We start from the raw sequence: 26,903 nt of genomic DNA on the forward strand, positions 1-26,903 counted from the left end.
ATGGTAGAAGTTGGGCTCTGTAGAGAAGACTATTACGTTTGCTGGCTTCAGATTCTCTTCTTTCTCACCATACAACACAGCTGTAGGGATCTTCCTTCTGAATGGCCCTTCGTAATGTCTTGGCGACTGGCCCCATCATGTGTTTTGTAATGGTTGGGGGGCAGAGGATTGAGGCAGCTCTGCCCTTAGCAGTGAGCTCGGGGAGTGCTTAGAGAACTTTCATGAGAATGTAAAAATTCTGAATCTTCTAGTCTGGAATGTTATATTCCTTTCAGAGGGTCACCGTATTTTTTATCTTTTTTTCCCCAGTTTTAGTTCTAAAAAGTATCTTCTGTTCCTCGTATACTTATCGCGGATCTTCCCTTGATTTGAGAATCAGTTGTTCAGGCTGAGACCTCATGGATCCATGAATGTTAGAGCTGAAAGGGAATTTAAAGATCATCTCATCTAATTCTTTTATACTTTAAAAAAATTGAGGCTAATAACAGTGTCCCTGAAGTTTGGAGGCTCTGCCATGGATGTGAGGACATGAGGCCATCACCAAGAGTTTCATCCCTCAGGTCACAACGTGTACCTCTTTTTTTTTTTTTTTAAGATTTTATTTATATATTTGAGAGAGAGAAATCCAGCATGAGAAGGAGGGAGGGCAGAGGGAGAGGGAGAAGCAGGCTCCCCGCTGAGCAGGGAGCCCAACGTGGGGCTCGATCCTAGGACCTGGAGATCATGACCTGAGCAAAAGGCAGACGCTTACCTGACTGAGCCACCCAGGTGCCCCATCTTCTACTTTTTTTTTTTCCTAAGTAGTCTCCAGTGTGGAGCCCAACGCAGGGCTTGAACTCACAACCGTGAGATCAAGAGTCACTTAACTGACTGAGCCACCCAGGTGCCCTTCAGACCTGTACCTCTTACGTCAAATATTCAGTGCCCTTACGTCATTAAAACCATGTCTTTTCTATTCCATATGTCTTCTGGTGCTGTATTCTTTTCTCTTCCTCATTGAGACATAAAAGAAGACACATAGGTAAGAACGTGTTTGTCTTTTCAGAAGTCACTCAAGTTTAAGGATGTGGCTGTGAAGTTCTCAAAGGATGAATGGAAGCGACTGGTCCCTACTCAGAGGGCTCTTTACAGGGAGGTGATGCTGGAGAACTATCAGGGTTTTATTTCTTTGGGTAAGCATGACTTTCCTCGGTGACTCAGAATCTGCCTTTGGGTGTGTGTGTAAAGAAGGTGGCCCTTCTTTTCTTACTGGGGCAGAATTGTACATCTTTGGATAGATCCCCAGCAAGGGTGTAAATGGATTGTGAGTTTACCTTTTGTTGTTTGTGTTTAACTAATGGCTGTCAGTACTGTCAGTAAATGGCCTTTTTGATCTGGGTAGAATCTGTAGGATAAGTGAAGTTTGGTCTGAGACCCTAGCTTTAAGTAAAAAATTGTATTATATAAAATGGAAAATGGGTACCCCCTTTCCTGGGAATTTTCATAAGCGGGGAACATCAGATAAATGTTTATCTCTGTTTTGCCTAAAATTGTGGAACAATGGAAACAACGCAGGCACTTGAGAATAGGGATTTGGGTAAATGAATCATTGTACGTCCATAATGGACTGCAGTATAGTATGGGCCTTGACCATGAATGATATTTATAGAGTTAGAAATTGGGGCGCCTGAGTGGCACAGCGGTTAAGCGTCTGCCTTTGGCTCAGGGCGTGATCCCGGCGTGGGATTGAGCCCCACATCGGGCTCCTCCGCTGTGAGCCTGCTTCTTCCTCTCCCACTCCCCCTGCTTGTGTTCCCTCTCTCACTGGCTGTCTCTCTCTCTGTCAAATAAATAAATAAAATCTTAAAAAAAAAAAAGAAATAATTTATGATATATTGTTAGATGATAAAAGCAGTATACGAAATGATTGGAACCTGAGTACATTTATAACATATATCTATATGCATAGAAAAAGTCTGGAAGGGGCACCTGGGTGGCTCAGTAGGTTGAGCTGGCTCAGGTCAGGATTTCAGGGTCGTGGGATCGAGCCCCGTGTCAGGCTCAGCTCAGGGTCTGTTTATCTCTCTCCCTCTGCTCCTCCCCCTGACTCGTGCTCTCTCCCTCTCTAAAAAGTAAATAAAATCTTAAAAAAAAAAAAAAAGAAAAAAGTCTGGAAGAATCTACACCAAAATTTTACCCCTAATTATCTTTGACTAGTAGGCTTACAGGTAACTTTTTCTCTTTTTTATATTTCTTATTGTCTACAATGAACATGAAATATTTTTTTTAATTAAAAAAAATTTTTTTAGAGAGAGAGTGCGCGTGTGTGAGGAGGGCTGGGGGGGGGGGTGCGGTGCAGAGGGAGAGGGAGAGGGAAAGAATCCAAGCAGGCTCCATGCTCAGTGCAGAGCCTGACACAGGGCTCTATCTTAGGACCCTGAGATTACAATCTGAGTTGAAATCAAGAGTTGGACACCCAACTGACTGAGCCCCCCAGGGCCCTGAACATGAAATATTTTTAAAACTACGAAGAAGATGGGGAAACATCTTTAAATGCATGGTGATTAACACCAAATTTAGTATAGTAGTGGCTTCATGGTGGGGAGGGAGAGGAGATGAGGGAGGGGCTTCAATCTTAGTGTTAATGTTTATTTCTTAAGTTAGATGGTGGGTTCATAGGTGTTCATTTTAGTCTTTATGCCTTTTGTATGTCTTAAACATTTAATAAAGCATTTAAAAACTAAATACAGAAAATTTATGTATGTCACTATATAAAGTATATATATATGACATTTATAAATGTCACTACTTTATTTTTTTTTAAAGATTTTATTTATTTATTCGACAGAGATAGAGACAGCCAGTGAGAGAGGGAACACAAGCAGGGGGAGTGGGAGAGGAAGAAGCAGGCTCATAGCGGAAGAGCCTGATGTGGGACTCGATCCCATAACGCCGGGATCACGCCCTGAGCCGAAGGCAGATGCTTAACCGCTGTGCCACCCAGGCACCCCTATAAATGTCACTACTTTAAATCATTAAAAGCCAAAGACATTATCATTTATCTTTTTAAGGATTTCTAAAAAATTGTTTATTAATGTTTTCTGTTTTAAGCGTTTAATATTAACTGCCCATAAGTTGAATAATATTTCTTAAACTGTTTCAGTTTGATTGGTAGTTGCATCAAATTCAGTATAATTGCACAGAAGTATAATTAAGGGATACAAATCTATTATTTAAAAAACTACAAAAGAAAGTCAGGTAGCTTCTTCACCTTAGTTGCTTGAGGTGCAGAACCTTCTCCTTATTTCACTTCTCTAAGCTAAGAATTTTCCCTCAACTCACAAGAATATTAGTTTCATCTGGGGGAGGTTCCTAGATCAGAGAAAAATTGGTGACCTAATTCAATAGATCTGATTCAGATTTTCTAAAAGTCAGTACTGATTTCACCTTCAGAAAAGGAGAATTAGCAGCTTATTTTAGAAATTAGAATATGCTTTTTGGATACTTCCATTTTCCTCTCTAGAGAGTAAGGGGATCTTATTAAACCCTGGGATGGTTGTGAATTTCCATCCCAAACAGCCATTTCTCATTTTATCCTTTGTGAGCAGGACTTCTAGTTCCTAAACCTGATGTGATTTTCCAGTTGAAGAGAGGTGAAGAGCCATGGAAACTTGATTTTCAGGAAGATGAAAAAAGTGAAGTCCCAGGAAGCACTTTTCCAGGTATGTGTGAACTGGGAGGATGGGATTTTGCTGGACAGTTCACTTTGAGACCACTCCTTGGGATAGTCTTAGGCCTGTGGAGATGGTCACTGTTATACTGGGCCTTTGTCTGGAAAACTCATGCCCAGATAGCCACGTGGCTTTCTGGTCACCTTTATCAGGTTTTTGCTCAGATGCGCTGCCTCCTCAGTCAGGCCTGCCCTGATGACCATATCTGTAATTGAACTCCCTCCGTCTCTTTTCTTCTCCCCACCCTTTGCACTACCTAGCTCTCTTCTCAGGTCTGTCTTCTTAACATACTATGTTTTTACTTCTTTATTTTGTTTCGTGTTTGTCCATACCTACCCTGATGAAAAAGTAAAATCATGAGAAGTTTTATGTTGTTCACTACTGGATCCCCAATGTTTATTTTTTTTTTTTTTAAAGATTTTATTTATTTATTTGACAGACAGAGAGACAGGCAGCGAGAGAGGGAACACAAGCAGGGGGAGTGGGAGAGGAAGAAGCAGGCTCCTAGCGGAGGAGCCTGATGTGGGGCTCGATCCCATAACGCCGAGATCACGCCCTGAGCCGAAGGCAGACGCTTAACCGCTGTGCCACTCAGGCGCCCCTGGATCCCCAATGTTTAGAACAGTACCCGGTACATAGCACACACTCAGGTATTTGTCAAATACACGAACAGGTAGCAAAGTCCTTACCTGTTGGAGGTTTTGGGGCAGGGAGCTGAGGGAGGGTTGAAACCTATTTGTATTTAACTCTGGTAACACTTTTTTATCTTTCCTACTTACTTTTACCGTTTCTCTTTCCTCTTCCTTTAAAAGCCATTGTCATTGATGGTTCACTTTCTCAGGTCCTAGCCAGTTTTCCCACCTATTCTCTGCTGTTTAAACTCGTTGACATGTGAGGTGCCTGGGTGGCTAAGCCAGTTAAGTGTCTGCCTCTAGCGCAGGTCATGATCTCAGGGTCCTTGGATCGAGGCCCACATTGGGCTCTCTGCTCAGTAGGGGGTCTGCTCCCTCTCACTCTCCCTCTCTGTTCTCTATCAAATAAATAAATAAAATCTTAAAAAAACAATTAAACTCACTGACATGCAATTAACTGCCCAGTCATTTCCATGCTTCTTTGTGTATCCCCTATTTTTCTGCGTGTACCTCTCCCTGAAATGCTCTTCTTTTGGTTATTCGCATGGTTAATGTATCTTCCAGAGCTCAGCTTAAATGTCACTTCTTGGGGCGCCTGGGTGGCTCAGTCATTAAGCATCTGCCTTTGGCTCAGGGTGTGATCCCAGGGTCCTGGGATCGAGCCCTGCATTAGGCTCCCTGCTCCACTGGGAAGCTTGCTTCTTCCTCTCCCACTCCCCCTGCTTGTGTTCCCTCTCTTGCTGGCTGTCTCTCTCTCTGTCAAATAAATAAAATCTTTAAAAAAAAAAAGTCACTTCTAGATGACCATTAAGTTTTCCCTCTAAAGAAGACCCCACTCCAACTTCCATTCATTATTTCCTTCACTGCACTTACCATATCTGTTACATTTTATTTGTTTACTCTTTGTCTTCTGTCATGTAGAATATAAGCATCATGAGGGCAGGGACCATGTCTCTCTTGTTCAGTAGAGTCCCAGTGACTTCTGTGCCTAGCATTTTATAGGCACCTAGGAAATATCTAATGAATGAACAACGGAAACTTGTTTGGTGGGCTAAATGTGCACCTTCTACTTCTCTTCTCTGTTCTTCTCCTCTCCTCTGCCATTTTTCAGCCTCTCTGTGATGTTTTTCTTTTGAGGAGTTACCAATAAACCAGGCAGTATTTTGTATTCATTCTTTTCTTAACATAGATAATATTCTTTTTTTCACTAGCATTAAGACCCAGTTATATCTGTAATTTCTATTTGTTTTAGACCAAAATGCTAGACTTGAGAGCCAGGACTCAACTCAAAGGCAGGATGTTTCTAAAAAAGCAAAGTCACAAAAGACATTAATGGAAACACTCAGAAAATATGGTCCTCTGGGTCCTGTACTTGGCCCAGAAAACCTTGAGGGCACCAAGAAAGAACATCTTTCAGGGGAGACTTTGAAGAAATCCTCCCTCAAGGAGGACTTGCAAAGATCCACTCCTGCCAAGAAAACCAACAATAAGGGGAGAAACCTTGAATGCGGCATATGTGGGAAGACCTTATATAACCACTTATCCCTCACTCGTCATCAAAGGACTCACACCGGAGAGAAGCCCTATAACTGTCAAGAGTGTGGGAAAGCCTTCAGCTATAGAAGTAGTCTTAAGAAACACCTGATGTCTCACACTGGGAAGAGCCCCTTTGAATGCAGTGAATGTGGGAAAACGTTCTATGACCGATTAACCCTTACTGAACATCAGCGAACTCATACCGGAGAGAAGCCCTTTAAATGTCACGAATGCGGCAAGGCTTTCTTTGTCCGCTCGTCTTTTACTCGCCATCAGAGAATTCATACTGGAGAAAATCCTTACATGTGTACAGAATGTGGGAAATCCTTTAGCCAGAAAAGCATCCTCGCTCGCCACAAGCTCACTCACACTGGAGAGCGGCCTTACGAATGTAAGGGGTGTGGCAAAGCCCTGTTTGACCGCTCCTCCCTCATTCGCCACCACAGAGCACACACAGGAGAGACTCCTTTTGAATGTAACGAGTGTGGGAAAGTTTTCTTTGACCGCTCATCCCTTAATCAGCATCAGAAAATTCATAGTGGAGACAAGCCCTATAAATGCACCGAATGTGGGAAAGCCTTCCTCCAGAAGAGACCGCTTACTCAGCATCAGAGAGTGCATACCGGAGAGAAGCCCTACGAATGCAGCGTGTGCGGGAAGGTGTTCAGTTGCAAGTCCTCTATCATCCAACATCAGCGACGTTATGCCAGGCGGGCTTCAGAATATCACAGAGGTGCTTCAGCCCGGCAGGGGACCCCCAGAGAGACTTAGACACTTTTGTTCAAGATAATGAAGATTTGTGTTTGAGCACCTTCTGACTGCTGCTTATTCTCATGCCTCCATTTGGTACTAGAGTCTCAATAAATAGTCTCAAGGGACCATGCCATAGACTTCCCCTGGGATGCCTCATACTTAGTATAATACTCTGAGGATCCCCAGATTGGTCAGAAGCTCTCCGATCAATATGTTTTGTAAGTGTTTGAAGGGGACCCTAAGATAAGCATCACATGTTTTTATTTACTTATTTAATTTATTTATTTATAGTTATTTTATTTCTAGACTGCTCCGTAAGAATGGGAACTATTTCCTATCTGTGCACTGCTGTGTCCCCAGTGCAGTGCCTGCCACTTACTCCATATTTTCTCAGTGAATGAATACCTATCTAATCATGAGAACTTGAGTCCCCAGTCAGAACTACTTTCTAGAACTAGAAACTTCAGTAAGAAAATTAACATGAAGCCAATATGTATGTAGGACCGTAAATAATCCACTTTTCTTGGAGGTTTCTGGAGTCCTGGTTTGGGTATGCCCTTGTTCTTCACTCAGGATCCTTAGTTCCCCTGAATTTTGTCTCTTCTGCCCTCTAACCTGAACTTTAGGCTCTAGTAGACTAACCTATCACCCTTGTTTCTTGGTTAGTGGTTGTGTTTTTGTTTTATATTTGTTTAATCTCATTGATAACTAAAATTCCTTAGCCTGGCTATGACATTCCATCCATACCCTGGACACAACAGCTTCCCTTTCTCATGATTTATTCACCTATAACTGAAGGGAAAAATAGTCACACCAAAGGTTCGAAGTCCAATTGTGATCAAGCTGTAGCCATGGCAGCTGGGTGGGGTTCCAGGCTGAAGAAGTCAGCCACAGTGAACCAGGAGATGGGGCCATGTCTAATCTCAAAGAATATCACAAAGCCAAGTTATAACTCCAGGCATAGCTCATCCATGAGTAGTCATCCTTCAGTACTAAAGCAGCTGACGTGAGGATGTAACTGAGAGCCAGGCCACCACATCCTATTAGACATGATGTCCTTCTTGCCAGAACATCAGTATCTGTGAAACCAAAATGCAGACTGTCCTATCCACACCCACACAGTGGAGACATAGATTGGCTTCCTCACACCTACATCTTGAGAATTGCTCCTTAGTAATAAAGCAATAATTCCAGAGAGCAGCTGAAAACGTGAGCACCTGGATGAGGAGGACAGGTTCCTCACATCTTGGTGTTTTTTTTTTAAAAGCACAGTTTTAATTTCTTGCACCATAGTGGTATTACAATAGATGAAGAATAGAGAATTAGCATGGCACTCTCTTCTTTCACCTTGTTAATGGACAGGAATCTGGAACCTCAGGCAGGACAGATGGAGGCCACAAAAAATCAGTCCCCATGATGATCAAAGATCTGACCCCTTGTATGATGCCCAACCTATTGCACATGCCGTAGGTATCATGTAAAGATGTGGATTCCTTGCCATCACACGTGTGTCTAAAACTTGTGCAAAGTCTGCAGAAGAGGCAATTGACCAAATATCCCAGGATCAGTAGTTCAACTTATTGAGCCATTTTACAGAACCTCATTATTAAGTAACTTGCAAAAGCCAAAGTATTGATAATAAGCATTGACTAATGCTTACAGTGGCAGAAGCTGTTAGTTGCCTAACTTGTAGTCATACTTCTTTTCTTTCTTTACAATGGGAAATCCAAGTCTCTTCTGAGCAATAGACTGCTCAGCTATATTGCTCAGCCTCTCTTGTAGTGAGGTATGGCCAGTCAGGCCAATGAAATATTGATATATCAAATGTCAAGACAATAGTATATTAATATATCAAATACCAGGCAAATGATATATTGATATAATTGGATTTTGTTGGCTAGGACTTCTGGAAAGGCACCTTAAAAGGGAGGGACAGCTAAGAAACCTCCTTTTGCCTTTGCCTTTCCCTTCTTTTCTACCTGGAATGTGGATTTAGTGGCTGGAATTCCAGCAGCCATCTTGTGACTTTGAGGATCTAAGCCATGCCTGAAGGATGGGAAAGAAGAAAAACAGAAGACCTCTGATTCCTTGATAATCTGAGGAGATTTCATACCAGCTCTGGACTGCCTACTTCTGATCTTGCATGAGAGAGAATAAACCCTATGTGTTTAACTACTATATTCACAGCCAAAGGAAATTCCTGTTGAAGTTGATGGGCAAAGAGAAGCAGAAGGAATTTATCTGATCAGATTCCTCCTGTTTCCCTCATACTTTCAGGTTGCTTCATCCAGCCACCCCTAGGGAGGCCAGATCCCACAGCCCAGTGTGTGGCACTTCAGCAAGCCTGGAAGTGGTGCAAGGAACCAGAAACTTGAGCTGTGCAGTCGTTTGGCCTGTGGCAAGCAATGGGGAGAGACTGGCACTCCCAGACAGATAACTGTCCAGCTGAAGCTGGTGCAATCCAATGTCTCAGGCAGCTGAGGTGGAGCAAAGCGCTGAGGGTATGTGCACAGGCCCAAAAGTAACATGTAACTTGACTAGGCACATACTGATGCCTAATTTATTGCCTTTGCTATTTATTTCACTGATTGCCTATTTCAAGTATGCCTTCTTCTCTCCCTGAGACTTGTAGCACCTCTCTCTTCTGTTGAGTCTCATGTCTCTGAGACCCCCACCTGTTTGCCACCCAAATCCCACCTTTACATTTTCAGTTTTGCCCTCTTCCATGGTGACGAAAGGATTCCTTGTTTATCTCTCTGCGTATCAACTTTCACCTCAAAGTAAATGGCCTTTTAAGGCATTGTAGCTTTTTAAGGAATGAGAAGATGCTTTCCTGTTGGGATACTGTGGCAAACACGAAGACAGACTAGAAGGAAACAGAAGCCCTCACTAACTTTAGGAAAACCCTTAAGAGAATATGGGGACTCACTGGGGACCAATGGATTTTTATCTTAAAGTATTCCAACTCCACTCTACTGTGGAACACCAATATATGTTTTTGGGCCAGCTGGTAGTGTCCAGGGCTACGTGATTTCTAAAGTAGGGCCTCTGTCAATAAAAGTAGAGTTACGAAGAAAGTCCAAGTTTTCCAAAAGCACACAAATGAAAGCCAAGAAAAGCAATGAGGACAATATTAGTTTCAGGCAGTTACACCTTCTGTACAAGCACAGAGAAGAATATACTCAGTTACGGATCATCTAAGTAGCAGTAAATACTCTGGGATACTTCTCGCATGGAGCTTAATCTGTGGTGTATGTGTGTTGGGAGACACCCAATAAGCAAAATTAATTATATGTTAGAAAGAGATAAGTGCTATGGAAAAAAATAAAGAAATGGTCAGTGAAGGCTTCACAAAGGAGGGAAACAAAGGCTTGGAGGAGGTGAGAGAGCAAGCCATGTGTTTACCTGGGGGGTATCTACCCAGGATGTCTATCTAGGCAGGGGAACAGTGCAGAAGCTCCATAGGGAAGCATGCCTCACTCAATTGAAGAATGACAGGCCAGGGTGGCTGCAGCAGAACAAATGATGGGAAAGTGGTAGAAGGTGAGAGCAAAGAGTTAGTGTGTGTGGATTTTGCAGGGCTTTGTGGGCCACTGTAAGGACTTTGGCTTTGTTCTGTGTTAGGAGAGCAATTGTGTTGAGAATAGGATGTATAGGGCAAGAGTAGGAGTGAGGCCAGTTAGCAGGCATTTGCAGTGATCCAGGCAACAAATGATAGGTGCTTAGACCAGGGTGGCAGCAGTGGAGGTGGCGAGACGTGGTCCGATTCTGCATGTATTTTGAAAGTACAGCCAACAGGATTTGCAGAGGAATTGGACGTGGGTTGTGAGATAAAGAGAAGAATGATGACTCCAAGGTGTTTGAACTGAGCAAGTAGAAGGATGAGTTGCCATTTACTGAAGCAGGGAAAACTGCAGGAGGAAGAGATATGGCATTGGGGGAGGAAGGGCATCAAAAGTTCAGTTTTGAACATTCTATCTTAGAGATATTCATTAAACATCCAAGTAAAGAGATTGAGGAGATAGCTCAAGGTCAGAGGAAAAGCCCATGTTAGAGATACAAACTGGGAATTGATCACATTTGAATGGTATTTAGAACATCTAGATTGAACAAGATTACTAAGAAGTAAGTGTTCACAGAAAAAGAAGAACAACCCAAGGATTGATCCCTGGGACATTCCAACATTTAGTTGGTTCCCAAATGAGCAGCTTTAGCAGTCCTTGGGAACTTACTAGAAATGCAAAATCTGCCCCACCCCAGAATCCTGAATAAGTGTAGATAGAGTTCATCACTGTGTTTTGACAAGTCTTCCAGGTGATTCCGATCAAGGTACGGTTTGGGAATCACTGGTTGGGGAGAAGAGGAGTCTACTCAGACTGAGAAGGAGTGACCAGTCAAGGAGGAAAATCAGAGTTTTTCCAGGAGGAGGGAGTAGTCAGTTTTATCAACTGCTGGTGATAGATAAAGTGAGAGGAAGACTGACCGATTTCGCAACAAAAGAAGGGGGATTTCTGTGACGCGGTTGGTTAACAAAAGGAAGGAAGCTATTCCCAGGTGTTCCAGACAAGTCAACTAGTGGTGCCTTTCATGTACAACAGTTTTTCAAATAAACTGTCCACTCCATAGCTCCTGCTAATGGAGGGGAGGAGTTTGATGGGGGGAGGCTCCTTTCCACCGTTCTTTGAGCTGGTAGGGCTGTGTTCTCTACCACATGCCCTCTCTCACCTCAGCCCTAGCTGATTGGACCAAAAGCAGCCAACCTTACAAACCAGTTAGGAGGTAAGTGTAGCTGTCTATATAACAAACCCAGTGTAATAGCGGCTTATATAAAACAGAAGTTTACATCTCTCTCACATTAAAACTCAAGCTCTGTCCCACCAAACTGTCAGGGGTTCAGTTCCTCCTATGGTGTTGGTTTGCCATTCCTCGGGTGTTAACCTTGTCCACGTGGTCCACGCTGACTTGTGTTCCGGCCAGTATGGAGGAGCTTTCCTCTTCCCTTTAAGAATTTGCGCTCATTTCCCTGGCAAGAGGTAGGAGAAGAAATGTAATCTTTACAATAGGAAGCTTTAGGCCTACCTAAAAGTTGGGAACGCTGTTAGCAAAAGGACAAATGGACATTGTGGATTCTATCCAAACAGGGACAGTTAGGCTAATTTGATTTTCTTTCTTGGGAATTCGAACTAGAGAGAAAACTGGCTACTTTATTGTGGGAAGATACGTGAGAACATACAGCCTCCTGAAGATACACCCAATCCCAGCTGACTGCTCCTCGAACTTCTCTGGAGCCTTGAGAGACTTTCATGTTCCAGTCGCCTTGAGGTTAGCGGTACCAATTATTAACTAATAACTTACTGGGGACCTGACTGTGTCTGGGTAGAAGTGATTTCCAGGACCGAGATTCCACGTTTCCTTACTCTGAGATGCTGCCTGGAATACGCATCCCTGGTTACCTTATATAATCTCTGTCCCCGTCACAATGGGCTAATACCATGGAGGCGCAGAAAGGAAGCCATGGGGATGCGGGCGCCTCCGCTCCGAGAGAACACTGCAAGAAATGAGGGAAGCCTGGGTGGGTGGTAGGGGCTGCCGCCAGGCCCTCAGCGGGTCACAGTTGCGGGGCAGCAAATGTGCCATGCGAGGCGGGGTTTAGCGCGGCCGAATACATCTTTTGGGCCTGGGCCCAGAGTCGGCATCGACGAGGCGCGGCCTTTCGAGTAACCAGCAAAGGGTTTGGGGCTTAACTAAGGGGGTTGGTGGCGCTCTTGGAGACGCACTAACTGCTGGCATCGCGGGATTGTCAGCAGGCAGAGCGCCTGGCCAGCGTCCCGCGGAGTCCTCTGGGAAGCGGCGTTCCGTGACGTGAGCCGCGCGCTGCTGAGGATTCTGGGAGTTGTAGTTCAGCCTCTAGTTCGGGCCCGCGCAACTTGGCCCGGCCGACTCCTAGATACCTTTGTCGCCGGGCCGGGGCTTCCTCTGCGCCGAGCGGGAGGTCGGTCGAGCTTGTTGTCGAGGAGGGCTGAGCGCGGGGCCTTCCAAGTCTGAGTCGCCGGAAGGAGGGCGGCGGGAAGGCCCCCGGCTGCCCTGTGAGGGTCGCACGCGCGTTCCCGGGCCTCCGAGTGCACCAGAGCGGTGGACTCCCGGGGTCCCTCGTACGTTCGCTGCTCCCTTCTCCCGGGGCAGTCGTCACCTGCGCGGGCCGGGGGAGGGAATCGCCATGGAGCCTGGGGGCAGAGGTGAGAATTTCGGAAGGATGCGGCCGCAGAGCCTGCTGGAGAGAAAAAAAGGGGAAAGGCTGCCCTCTGGCTGGGGCAGGCTCTGGAAGGAGAAGCATCTTCTCTGTGAGACGACAGCCCTTTCCAACTGGTTGGTCTCACGTTGGGGTTTTGAGGGGGAGCCCGCTACTTTACCACTCTGCTGGTCTTTAGGATGATGTATGCCTCCTTTGCACCCAAAATCACCAGATCCGACAATGTGGCTTTTGATAATGACTTTGTTTTGTCCTCACGGGAACCCCATAAAGCGGTAGGAAGGAGATTGTTATACCCATTTGGCAGATAGGGAAAGTGAGGATTCCAGACATCACAGGATTTGTTTAGAATCCTGGATTCCCCCCCCCCCCCCATAATACCCATTGCTTTTCTAAAAATGCCAGTATTGTATCTGAAAAGCCACTGTTAAAGAAGAATTTAACTAGTCTTCCTTCATCCTGTGAGCTTAGAATAGAACAAGAATGAATCATTAAGTGAGGCACGGATGGACACACAGAGACTTTGAGTATTACTTTGACTCTCACTCAGATGAGAGAAAGAAATATGTATTTAATTTATGTGTTCAGATTTTCATAGCAGCTGGACAGTCTTAGAGTTTAAGGGCAGAGGAGGATAGGAGTGGGAGGCAACAGTGGTCATGTTTGTGTTGATTCAGGGATGTTGTGGGATTGTCCCTTGATTTCCTGTGTTGAATTTTTTAAGGTGACAAGTAGCTGTGTATAGCAGTATCTGCAAGTTTACTGCAAGGCAAGAGTAATCATCATGGCTCCTCTCTCCACTTGTAGGGCCACTTTCTGAGGACTCAGACCTTCCCTATGCTGGAGACCCAAAAGAAAAGGGCGTGACCACTGTGCTGCTGACCCCTGCATCCCAGGTGGGTTTAATTTCTTCTTTTTTCTCTTTGTTTTCAGAACAGAAATACGGTTTCCTCCGTTGTTATGGAGTTGCTCAGCCGTGATCCCTAGACCTCTGGGTTCATCCTGATAAAATGATGAGTGATGAACCTGACAGTAAATGCTCCTCACTTCTGCAGAACTTTCCCTCCAGCATTACTTCTCAATCCACTTAGTGCTCAGTTTGCTCTTACCAGCTCTTCGGTGCTGTCATTAGCCTCATGGTCAGATGGAAAGTAATAAAAAAAAAAAGCCAGTTTCCCTAACTTACAAAATTTACTGAGAAAATAAGATAGAGATAAGGAAAATAGTTAATCAGCAAGAAAATATATATATATATATATATACACACACAGAAATGACTGGTACAGACAAGTCATAAAAGGCTTGGAAGAGGTTTTCTATCTGCTAGAGTATTTGGGAAAAAAATACTGAGATTAAAGCTATACTTTGGAAAATAAGAGAGAGTAGGTAGTTGGAGAATAGAAGACAGGATTATTTCAAGAGAGAGAAACAGCTTTGGCAGAAAGTCTGTAAGTGAGTTGGAGGTCTTCAAGGGGTATGTGTGTCACTGTAGGGTGAGCTGGAGTGTGGTAAGGGAAGCTTAGATACGTTGTAGCCAGACTGCAGGAAAACGTACACAGGGTCTTATTCCAAAGGTAAATAAAGCCCCATAAAAGTTTGTAGAGGCCCAGCAAGATGAAACATGCCTCTCTCTAACTGAAGGGAAATTAGTCAAGATGTTCCTGTAGGATCTGCTCTCAGACCCTGGGAGAATGGCAGACTCTGTGGTAAAGGCAGTGGGACTACATGACAACTTCAGACCTGCCTCACAATGTGTAGGTCTGAAACTCTTGGGGGTTCTGATCTGAATTTGTAGATCTCTTTCAGAGGAGAGGGGAGACACAGTCAGTAGCCAGTGCCGGGCAGTTTCTGTTTGGTCTCCCTGTGTCTTCCAGCCCCAGCACATGCACACTGAGCAGCCGCTCTTTAAACAAGTTCGATTGCTGAGGTTGTCTCAGGAAACTAAAGTCTGAAAGGAACTGCTAGTTAGTCTGTTACTGTTACTGTTTTTAAAGAGAGGAGACCATATAAATTACATTGCTGTGTTGCTCACTCCTGAGGCATATGGTCTTAAGGGACCATGAACTTCAATAAAAAGGGTAGTGATTTCATACTTAAAGTATTAAAGAGTTAACATATGTGGAATTTAAAGAACAAAACAGAGGAGCATAGGAGAAGGGAGGGAAAAATAAAACAAGATGAAATCAGAGAGGGAGACAAACCGTAAGAGACTCTTAATCACAGGAAACAAACTGAAGGTTGCTAGAGGGGAGGGGGATGGGGGGATGGGATAATTCGGTGCTGGGCATTAAGGAGGGCACGTGACATAATGAGCACTGGGTATTATATAAGACTGATGAATCACTGACCTCTACCTCTGAAACTAATAATACACTGTATGTTAATTAATTGAATTTAAATTTTAAAAAATTAAAAAATAAAAGAGTCAACATAAAAAAACAAAATAAAATAAAGAATGGAATTATTTTGAGCAGCGGATTTTCCAAGCAGGTAGTTCTCTTAACTTTATTATGTGAATTGTTTTACCATTTGTTTTTGGAGGGCTGTGTCATAAACACTAGAATGTTGACTACAAACAGAATGACCCAGTATATTCATATGTATGTTCAGGGAGCTATGGCAAAAGTGGTGGTTCAAAGAGAGACAAGACTGTTTCATTTGCTAGCATCCCAGGGACTGGTCTGTTTTAATGTATCACAAATTAAAGTTGTACAGGAATTTTTTTGTACGGAATTAGAAAAATCAGTAGACATCTGTCTTATCAGCAGTAAACAGATTCAGCTACAGACTCAGAGGAGCATTACCCACTCTGCTCCCTTGCCCTACATTTTAGGAGACAATCTGAACTTTGTGACTGTCGCATAGACCAAGGTTAGGCTTCCACTCCTGCAAAGCCTGATATCCTTCTCTCCCCCGCCGCCCCCACCACCACCTCTGTTCCCACGCACATTTTACAGAACACCCTGTTTAAACTAGGTTCTACTCATTCTTCTTCAGGTGTTCCTTCATTCAGCCTTTGACAAATACTTACAGTGTTCCTGCTCTGTGCCAGATAGCCTGGGCTGCTTCAGTGAGCAAAATTAGACCTGGCCTCTGCTCTCGTGGAGCTTACCGTCTAATAGGAGACCCAGACCTTACTCACAAAGTCTCCTCAGTGTGTGCATCTCCCAAGAGCAATGGAAGAGCATGGCGCTCCAGCCCAGAGACCCAGGAAGGCCTCTCCTGAGGAGGTAACACCTGGGCTGAGATCTGAAGGGTGAGCAGGATTAGAATAGCTGAAAGGATATAGCAGGGGGAGAGCATTCAGGAACAGGAAGCAGCTTATATAAGGGGGTAAAAGGGAACGTGGCACACATCTCAAGCAGCTGAAAGGCAGCCACCAGCTGGAGCACAGGGAATGTGGGAGGAGTAGTGTGTGATAGGGGAGAGAGTAGATGGAGCAGGGGGTGGGGCGTGTCAGACTGATCAGGGCCATCATGAGACATGGCAGGAACACTTTGGGGACTTTCGTAATTTGGGCTTGAGATACTGTTTTACAAATAAATCTACATTGTGTGACATGTATAGAAAACATCTTAACTTTTAATATGTATTGGACAGATTTTATTCTCAAAGGAAAACTAGAGAGAAAAATATTTCCTATTTCTTGAACTCCTTGTAGTTTAAAACCATACCACAGAGAAATGAGTTAACTCATAATTATATTTTGTCCCTTCCCCGTGTCTAAATGGTAAGGATTTCTGTAGTTGTGTAATTTAATGTATCGATATATGAAGTAATAGCTTGGTCCCTTCAGATTTTACAGTGAAGGTTCCTTCCTACTTGCAGGTTACATGCAGTTCTCAAGCATGGAGTCAAGGAATGAGTCTGGCCACAGATGTGCCAGAGAATCTTACTGTTGGAAGGGATGTTAGAGGTCATTTTGTCTAACCCTCCTGTCCTTCCTGTCTTCCTTCTCTTGTGCTATCAGTTTGAGTCGTTCTCAGAGGCTTCTGGAAGATCCCTTGGTGAGCACTGGCGTGTTTGGGTTTTCAGGAGTCATTGGTGATCAGGCATATGGCTGAGGCTCTTACCCAGTGGGGGTGGCTGAACCCTCCTTAGGGAGATGTGCTGAGAAGCATAGGAATCTGGTCTTGCTGGGTAAGGATGGCTTCCTCCCCCACTTGGAACTTACCCAGTGTGGTACCTTTGCTTTCTCAGTTCCTAAGAGCTCTGAGAATCAAAGATTCTTAATTGCTGTGTAAGTTCTGAGACAGGCAGTGTCTACTTCTGTTTCTGGATATATGTGTAACTCCCCCAGAGTTAGCGATGGACCCTTTTTGAGTGTATTTTCCTAGGTGGTAGCATCCTTCTTCTCTACTCCCTGACCAAGGATGTTGAGACAAAGTTCTACTGGAGATACCTCTTAAGAAATGGGTGCTTATTGTTTTAATAGAGAGAGGTAAAAACAGGTGACTTGGTTGTTCTGCTCAAATAGACCCCATATCCATCTTCCTAACTTCTTCTGAGCACTATTGAGGGAGAAATGTGGAACTGACCTCTTTCTTTCTCTCCCTTTTTTTTTTTCTTTTGAAGATTTTATGTATTTGACAGAGAGATAGAGCCAGAGAGCACAAGCGGGGGGAATGGCAGAGGGAGAGGGAGAAGCAGGCTCCCCACTGAGCAGGGAGCGCCATGCGGGGCTTGATCCCAGGACCCCAGGATCATGACCCAAGCCGAAGGCAGACACTTGACCAACTGAGCCACCCAGGCCCCCCTCTTTCTTTCTTTTACACTATCTTCCCTAACGACCAAGGAAGTAACACTGAATAAACTCTTTACCAAACTCTTTTCCTGTGAACAGGGCTTCCAATTTCCAAGCCTGGTGTAATCTCTCAGTTGCAGTGTGGGGAGGAGCTAGAGAGAGAAGTCTCAAAAGCATTAGGTGAGTGATGACATAAAACCCAGATGGTCAGAGGGATCAAATGGGTCAAAGCATCTTTGAAGTGCTTGTGGAGGAGCCTTTCCAGATTTCACTAGACCCATGGAAAAATTGAAGTAACGTCCCTTTCTCCCATGCCACACTCCAGCTCTGTGGGTGATTGTCTTTTATAAACGCATACTTTAAAAAAATTTTTTTTTAGAAAATAAATACTTTCTGCCCTTTCAAACCAGATCTTTTTCCCAAATAAGGTAAAATGAGGTCAACATTTTAATATTTATTAATAATATGCTTGGGTGTCAGGCTCATATATGTTATTTTATCTCTGCAGGATAGTGTGACTTTTTGTCTCAGACCAATGACTAAAAATCATTCTCTGAGTTTCCCCTTGCCTTCCTCTTTATCTAAGTAGAGGTGGCATAGAATAGTGGTTGAGTGCAGACTCTGGAACCAGTCTAACTGTGTTCAAAGCCAATCTTAATTACTTACTAGCTCTGTGACCTTTAACAAGTGAATTATCCTCTCTGTGACTCAATTTCCCCAACTGTAAAATGGGGATAATGATAGCACTCACCTCATAGGGTTGCTGTGAAGATCAAATGAAATAATCCAAGAGAGATGCTTAGAATGGTACCTGGCCAAATGCTAAGCAAGTGATAAGTATTGATTAAGTTCCGGTAACTCTTTTTGAAAGATATCATGAATTTGACGTGATCATTTCTATCAAATGGGATACTGCAATGGACTACCTGCTATTTATACTTTCCTTAGTGTTCTCCTTGTCTAACTGAGGCATCATACCACTGCTAGATTCCCCACTCTGCCAGTTCTGTATTCCTCTACCTGCTTTCAAGGCTTTTGTTACTACCTGCCTAACCATTTCACCTTCTTTATCCTCCAACTTGAACCCTTAACACCAGACAGGCAATCTCTTACCTTTTTCCATTAACTGTGTGTTCTCCACAAATATTTGGGGATTTAATGCCTCCATTCCCCTTAACTGAAAGTCCGTTTGCCTTTAACCTGTTTCTACCCATTTGCCCTTTAAAATCCCAGGTACTTCCCTGATTATGATATATAGTTGAGAACATTGTGTTGTATTGATTTATTTCATGTAGAGTAATGGTTGGAATGGATATTAAATACCATTTAAGCCTGGAAATATTTTTAGCTTTTCTCTCAAAACTCTTATTAGGAAACCCAGGATTTGGGGCAGGTATCCTGACAGGTTGGGAACCAATCTGAGCATATGGGGATTTGACCTTCTTCTCCTGACATGCTGCACTTTTTTTTTTTAAAACTTCATTCTATTTAATTCTTTCAAGTTTGATAGGTAGTGGGACAGTCAGAGGTGATCAGTTGCTGCTTTTTTTTAATGATTTATCATTTTATTTTATTTTTTAAAGATTTATTTATTTACTTAAGAGAGAACACGAGTGGGACAGGCAGGGGGAGAGGGGGAGAGAATCCCAAGCAAAATCCATGCTAAGCACAGAGCCTGACATAGGGCTCAGTCTCACGACCCAGAGACCATGACCTGAGCTGAAATCAAGAGAAGAACACTTAACTGACTGAGCCACCCAGGCGTTCCATTGCTTCTTAATCACTAAGCTTTGTGAAGATGTGAATTTGCTGATCTGCACCACTTTGTTTTTTTGGTTTTTTTTTTAATTTTTGATTTTTAAGATTTTATTTATTTGAGAGAGAGAGAGAGAGCATTCATGAGCAGGGGGAAGAGCAGAGGGAGAGGGAGAACCAGGGAGCTCAGTGCAGGGCTCGATCCCAGGACCCTGGGATCATGACCTGAGCTGAAGGCAGATGCTTAACAGACTAAGCCACCCAGGCGCCCTGACCTGGACCACTTTGAACGCTAGCTTAGAGAATCAGTGTCTCATCTTGAGACAATGGAACCAACAGAGAATTTTTTTTTTTAAGGTTTTGAAGTGATTGGGAAATCCTGGGACGGGGAAAGATTGGTAGCAAGGAGATCAACCAATGATGGTCATTCTCAAGGCATGAGGTGCAGAGGCTCCAGTGAGGGGGTAAGAGTGGGCAATCCCTGCAAGACTTTCTTTCTCTGTCTCCGCCACATCCTTTTTTTAAATCTCATCTGCCATTTCCCCACATGACCTCTGCAAGTCTTATTCTCTGTTATTCTTTCTCATCTCCTCTACCTTCCTAGAGAGAAGAGTATTGAGTGCCTGCTCACTCTTTCCCTTTTGTGCAGTTGCACTTCTTTGCCCACTCACCTTTCTTTTCTCAAGTTCTTTCAAAATTGCAAAGCTATTTTTGAGAGCTTTCAAGTGTTTTTCATTTGTTTGTTTTTCATTATTTTCCTACCACAGCAGTTATTTTTCTTTCCTGTGTAAGAAATGATACACGCAGGGGTGCCTGGTTGGCACAGCGGTTAAGCGCCTGCCTTCGGCTCAGGGCGTGATCCCGGCGTTATGGGATCGAGCCCCACATCAGGCTCTTCAGCTATGAGCCTGCTTCTTCCTCTCCCGCTCCCCCTGCTTGTGTTCCCTCTCTCGCTGGCTGTCTCTATCTCTGTCAAATAAATAAATAAAATCTTTAAAAAAAAAAAAATGATACACACATATTTTTGTTTCTTTCAGACTGGGAGACAAGACCAAAAAGCAAGGCGCTTACTCCAGAACTGGATATTTCTGAGGAAGAATCAGCCCCTGACGTGTTAATAAAAAGATTTCCAAAGGAAAGGTCCAGTGAATGTGAGGATTCTTTAGAGAGTCAGCAGGAAAACCATGAGAAACATTTAATGCAGGAGGTTGTCACTCAGAAGAAATCTTCTGGGGAGAGAAATTACCAGTGTGATGAATTTGGGAGAAGTTTTCATCAGAGGTCATTACTTACTCAACAGCAAGGAGAGAGAATACATAACTGTGATTCATTTAAAAAGAACTTAAAACAAAATTCAGATCTAATGAGGCACGAGAAAATTTGTGCAGAGAAGAAACCTTGGAAGTGTAATGAGTGTGAGAAAGCCTTTAGTTACTACTCAGCTTTTGTCTTGCATCAGAGAATTCACACTGGAGAAAAGCCCTACGAATGTAACGAATGTGGTAAAGCTTTTAGCCAGAGCATACACCTTACTCTACACCAGAGAATTCATACCGGAGAGAAACCCTATGAATGTCATGAATGTGGGAAAGCCTTCAGTCACCGCTCTGCCCTTATTCGGCATCATATAATCCATACTGGAGAGAAGCCCTATGAATGCAATGAATGTGGGAAGGCCTTTAATCAGAGCTCATACCTCACTCAACATCAGCGAATTCATACTGGAGAGAAACCTTATGAGTGTAATGAATGTGGGAAGGCCTTTAGCCAAAGCACATTCCTTACCCAGCATCAGGTCATTCACACTGGAGAGAAACCCTATAAGTGTAATGAATGTGGGAAAGCCTTTAGTGATCGATCAGGCCTTATTCAGCACCAGAGAACTCATACTGGGGAGAGGCCTTATGAGTGTAGTGAGTGTGGGAAAGCCTTTGGCTACTGTTCAGCCCTGACTCAACACCAGAGAACTCACACGGGGGAGAAACCCTATAAATGCAATGATTGTGCCAAAGCCTTCAGTGACCGCTCAGCCCTTATTCGTCATCAGAGAACACACACTGGAGAGAAACCTTACAAGTGTAAGGACTGTGGAAAAGCTTTCAGCCAGAGCTCATCTCTTACAAAGCATCAGAAAACTCACACTGGAGAAAAGCCCTATAAGTGTAAGGAATGTGGAAAAGCTTTCAGCCAGAGTTCATCCCTTTCTCAACATCAGAAAACTCATGCTGGAGGGAAAACCAAAGAATACGGAAAAGCCTTTAGTGAGCATTCAGCCTTTGGCCAGCAAAAGAGAATTCATACTTCATAAAAACTATGTAAATGTGGTACATTCCGAACATTTTTATTGAACAATTACTAAACGTGGTGTGAGGGCTACAGAGGAATTGCAGAGCGTGTTACAAAAAAGATATTAATTGAGAAGTCTGCTGATATGGGACATAGCTTACTTAGAATGTGAAGGAGGGGTTTTACATCTTTTTCAGTGCAGCAGAGGACTTTGAATTTCTTTGGGGAAAGGGGAAGATTATTTCCAACACCTTAAGGTGTGTGTAAGCTTCCAAATCCTTGTGGGAGAAATAGGGTGTGCGATGATGGAAAGAAGACATCTTGTCTGCGCTGGATAGTCTCAATGCTAAGGAGATGAAGCTATAAAGGGATGAGGGGTTCTTTAGGGAAATTGCAGAGGCAGAAATAAGAGATTGATAATTCACAATGAGTTTGTTTAGCGTTGGGAGTGGAGGTGGAAGGGAAGTTGTCCTTAGGGTTAAATACAAGGTCACTTAGGAGATAGATGAGAAGAATCAAGAAAAAGAACTGGGGAGGGAACTCAAGAAATGTTGATTGAGATAACTACTCAAATGAGTGCTCCCAACCAGGGAAAATACTAGTCAGACTCGTTAGTTGGCCAGGTGCAAAGTTTCCATGCTGAAGCCAGGGAACGTTGGCCTGGCTGTCTGCTTCTGCTCTTTGTGTCTTGGAGACCTTGCTTATTGATTCACAGCCTGCTAAGAATCATATTAACTCCAGGGGTCAAGACTGACAGCCTAGAAAGAGAACATATAGAAGGGACCTTTGATGTTTTCGGTCTATTTTAAGCTACCTATTTTAAGCTAAGTTACCTGAGAATGTGCTTATTTATGAAGATTTTACCTCAATCGTATGTAGTTTGTACTTTAGATTTATTCATACCATAGTCAAATTAAGTTATAGACCTGAGCTGACACTGCATATCAGATTGTGAAAGATTCGGAAAGACTTTGAAATCCTTCCTCTCACCATTTCGTTCTTCAGTAGAGGCACACGACAGCCTTGTATATACATTTTTTCATTGCAACTTTGAAAGTTATTGCACGTATTTTGAGTATTGTGTTTTTAGTTTTCACAAGTTTGACGATGTATCTTGATGTAGAGTTGAGTTTATCCTGTTTTCTGAACTTCTTCAATCTGTAGGTTTACGTGTTTCACCACATTTGGGGTATTTTTAGCCACCATTTCTTTGAACACATTTTCCAGCCCTCACTCCTTCTCTCCTTCCAGGACCCTGATGACACACATGTTAGATCTTTGTAGTCCCACGGGTTCCTGAGGCTCTGTTCTTCTGGGTTTTTTCCAGTATATTTTTATCTCCATCTGCTCAGGCTACTGTAACAAAATAATGTAGAATGGGGGACTCAAACAACAGAAATGAATTTCTCACAATTTTGGAGGCTGGGAAGTCCAAATCAAGGTGTCAGCTTTGCCCTCTGGTGAAGGCTCTCTTCCTGGATTGCAGGAGGCAATCCTTCTTACTGTGTCCTCATGAGGCCTTTTTTTGGTGCTTGCATGGGGAAAGAGAGCTCTCTCCTATTTCCTGTAAAGGTGCCAATCCTATCTGCTTAGGACCCCAGACTTATGACCTCATTTAACCTTAATTACCTCTGAGAAGCCCTGTGTCCAAATACAATCACATTGAAAGCACTTCAACATATGAATTTGGGGGGCACACAATTCAGTCCATAGCATCTTTCCCTGGCTCCCCCAAATTCATGTTCATGCAAAATACATTTGCTCCATCCCAATAGCCCCTCAAATCTTAACTCATTCCAGCATCAAGTCTGAAGTCTTACCTAATATCACATAAATCAGATATGGGTAAGGCTTGAGGTATAATTTATCCTGAGGCAAAATTCTTGTTCAGCTGTGAACCTGTGAAACCAGATAAGTTATATGCTTACAAAATATGATTTTGGGACAGGCATATGATAGATACTCTCCTTCCAAAAAGGAAAAATAGGAAAGAAGGAAGGAGTGAGAAGTCCCCAGCAAGTCCAAAACCCAGCAAGACAAGTTCCATAAAATCTTAAGTCTTGAGAACAATGCCGTGTGGCTTGATGCCCTGCCTTAAAGACCTACTGAGGCAGCGATCCCACCTTCTGGACCCACTGGTACAACAGTCTCACCACCAAGGCTCTGCTGGGCAGCCCTGCCTCCAAAACTTTGGTTGGAGGTCAACTGGCCTGTTGAAACTGAGGCAATGTCCGCACCCTTTGAAACAGGAGGCAGCGCGATGATCCCGAAATTGACTTGAGTCCCTCTTGTTTTGAAACATAGGGCATGTTTGTGGCTGAGTAGCTTTATTGTCCAGTCCTGTAGGATCTAAGAAGTCTGACAGTCTTCCTCCATGTATCTAGTTTTCTGTCCCTTGAGTCCCAGCTGGCATGTTTCTGTTGGTATAATCCCTGGCTTCTGTGGGGATGGTTGAACTTAATCACACCCATGAGTCACACCCAAGATCTCTTTTTCAAATGGTGGTTCAGCCACACCCTTGGTGTTCTTCTCTGCAGAACAAACTTTCTCATATTTTGCAATATGGGTGTACAGAATTTTCCAAATCTCCAAGTTCTAGGGTTTGGTTTGGTTTGGCTTTTGTGTTTTTTGTTTTTGTTTTTGTTTAACAAATCCTTCTTTGGTTTATCTCTCACCTCTCGCATTTTGTTACAAGCAGTAAGGAGGGCCCAAGCTGCACCTTCAACACTTTGCTTGGAAATCTGTGTTGAATGTCCACGGTTTCTTTGCTCACAAGTTCTACCTTCCACAAAACACTGGAACACCGGTCAGCCAAGTTCTTTACTATACAACAAGGATTGCCTTCCTTCCAGTTTCCAATAACGGGTGTTCCTCATTTCTGTCTGAGATTTCATCAGAATGGTCTTGGACATCCATATTTACAGCGTGCACCTCAAAACTCTGCCAGCCTCTGCCCATTACCCAGTTCCAAAGGTGCTTCCACATTTTTAGGTATTTGTTAGAGCAGCACCCCTCCTCTAGGTGCCAAAATCTGTTAATCTGCTTGGGGGTGCCATAACAAGATACCGGGGAGTTCACATTAACAGAAGTTAATTTCTCACCATTGTAGAGGCTGGGAAGGCCAAGATCAAGGTGCCTGCTGATTTGGTTCTGGTAAGAGGGTTCTCTTTCTAACTTGTAGATGGCCATCTTCTTGCAGTGTCCTCACAGTCCTTCCTCAGCGCATTCTCTCTTCTTACAAGGCTACCAATCCTATCAACTTAAGACCCCATACTTACGGACCTCATTTAACCTTAATTACCTTCTACAAACTCTATCTCTAAGTACAGTCACATTGGTTAGAGCTTCAACATGAACTGGTGGTTGGGGGTGGTTGACACAATTCCATCCATGGTAATTTTCTGTTGTTCAGGTTGGGTATTTTATATTGTTCTATCTTCAACTTCACTGATTCTTTCTTCTGCCCCTTCCAACCTGATGTTGATTCCATCATTGGATTTTATTTCAGTTATATTTTTCAGTTCCATTGGATTCTCTGTGTTCTATTTCTTTCCCGAAACTATTTTCTAAAATCGTGTCCAGCATGTTTGTTATTGCTCATTGAGGCATTTTATGATGGCTGTTTTTAAATCTTTTATCATTTCAGTGTTGGCATCTGTGGGTTGTCTCTCATTCAAGTTGAGATTTTCCTTCTGTGTGTGCTGGCAATTTTCAGTTGAAATCTGGGCATTTTGAGTATTATGTTATGAGACTCTGTGTCCTATTTAAAGCTTCTGTTTGGGCAGGAAAACCAACCCTTTGGAGAAAGGGCTGAGGGGATACTGCTTATTACTCTCGGTTGGTGTTGTAGGTGAAGGTTCATCATTGGCCTCTACTGACACCTGAATGGGGGGCCTCACTACTGCTGGATAGGGGTGGGAGTTACAGCATCCCACTAGGCCTCTAATGACACCACACCAGCAAGGAAGGGGAGAGACGTCTTGTCTCTGGGTAGGACTGGAAGCCTATGCCCCACGTGGTCCCCAATGACACTGCCAGGGTGAGATGGGGAAAGAATTGGTTTGGAAAATTCTGTCCCTGACTTGACCCTCTCTGATACCACTGTGGTGTGGGGGTGGAGCATTGAGGAGCCTGGTTACAGACTGGCGAGGGTAGACATGACCCCCGCTTGGTCTTGGGTCTTTGGCTGGAGTAGGATTGGATATCGTCTAAAAGTGTTCTGTCTTGCTAGACCACTTCTTTGTCTCATCCTTTGTCTAGAAAGAATAGCCTTTTCTTGCGTTTTGTTGTTGTTTTTGTGGGGTTTTGGGGTTTTTTTTGGGGGGGGGGGGTCTGTGCCCGTTGGCATTTCTCAGTTGCCAGCTTCTTCAGAATCCAGTCTGGGATAGATGAAGCAAAGGGAAAACCCAAGGACCTCCGTGCTGAGGTCCCCAGCCAGTCTGTATTCTTTCCACGTTTCAGAATCTTCGGTTATTTTATGCAGATGTCCGTGGTTTTTAGCTGTACTTTGAGAAATAGGGAAAAGCACTACTACATAGTTCCATGATATCCTTTCATTTGACACCAGAATAGGTCAAGTTGTTGTCAGAGTCCCGTGGCATACGTAGGTCATTTACAACCACTTAGGATTAAGTACTGAGAGGAGCTCTCACTTGTTCCTCCGATGTAAGTTGCCAAGTTGGTAGGTAGAAACTACCAGGCTGCAAGCTTCATCTAGCTTTCAAGGAACTGTAGTGTTTAAGTTGAGGAAACGCCAGTATTTACTTATAGATTACAAATTTCAGAAGGAAAGATAGAAATGATTAAGAATATAAACATAAACTAGTGTTAATTTGTTCTATTTATACATTGTTCCAAGAGCATGTAAAAACCACTGAATTGAATTCAGAATTTTGGTGGGTTTTTTTTCCCCCATTATGTATTACCTATGTGTAGATATCTGTTCATTTTAACTTGATATATAACACAGGATATCATAGAGAACCAACAAAGAAAATAATTGGGATTTGGGACAAATCACTTCATCCTTTTAAAACTGTTTCCTCATTTTTAAAAAATTTTTAAAAAAGGTAATACCTCCTTCAGAGTGGCTAGATTATACAGATACTGGATGCAAAGTGATTTGCAAGCTATCAAGTGCTATATAACTATTAGGTATGTTGATAATAGTCATTTATGACCTGTTCATCGTATGTGCTTTATGATGGTGTAGTCCAATAAAAATGAATATAATGGAA

General features: G+C 43.3%; 2 protein-coding genes across 3 annotated transcripts in view; both read left to right on the forward strand.

Annotated features, from left to right (window-relative positions):
- LOC113242036 (zinc finger protein 335) overlaps positions 1–8,807 on the forward strand; it is a 39,143-nt gene extending 30,336 nt beyond the window's left edge. The window contains exons 10-12 of the mRNA XM_048222859.2: positions 1,046–1,172; positions 3,588–3,701; positions 5,595–8,807. Coding sequence (XP_048078816.1) covers positions 1,046–1,172; positions 3,588–3,701; positions 5,595–6,649 — 1,296 coding nt within the window. The 3' untranslated portion in view covers positions 6,650–8,807. The remainder of the gene's footprint in view (positions 1–1,045; positions 1,173–3,587; positions 3,702–5,594) is intronic.
- On the forward strand, positions 1,087–26,903 carry ZNF892 (zinc finger protein 892). Of its 2 annotated transcripts, none has more exons than XM_057309101.1 (6): positions 1,087–1,172; positions 3,623–3,701; positions 8,909–9,132; positions 11,819–11,953; positions 13,689–13,777; positions 20,418–26,903. In XM_057309101.1, the coding sequence occupies exon 6, from the start codon at positions 20,579–20,581 to the stop codon at positions 21,686–21,688; it is 1,110 nt and encodes a 369-aa protein (XP_057165084.1). In that variant the 5' UTR covers positions 1,087–1,172; positions 3,623–3,701; positions 8,909–9,132; positions 11,819–11,953; positions 13,689–13,777; positions 20,418–20,578; the 3' UTR covers positions 21,689–26,903. The 2 variants fall into 2 exon arrangements, with proteins under 2 accessions (XP_057165084.1, XP_057165083.1); XM_057309100.1 differs by lacking the exons at positions 1,087–1,172; positions 3,623–3,701; positions 8,909–9,132; positions 11,819–11,953 and adding exons at positions 12,341–12,867; positions 15,879–16,111; positions 16,710–16,888; positions 17,725–17,805.

This window comes from Ursus arctos, unplaced genomic scaffold, assembly GCF_023065955.2.
Source record: "Ursus arctos isolate Adak ecotype North America unplaced genomic scaffold, UrsArc2.0 scaffold_8, whole genome shotgun sequence".
Lineage (NCBI taxonomy): Eukaryota > Metazoa > Chordata > Mammalia > Carnivora > Ursidae > Ursus > Ursus arctos.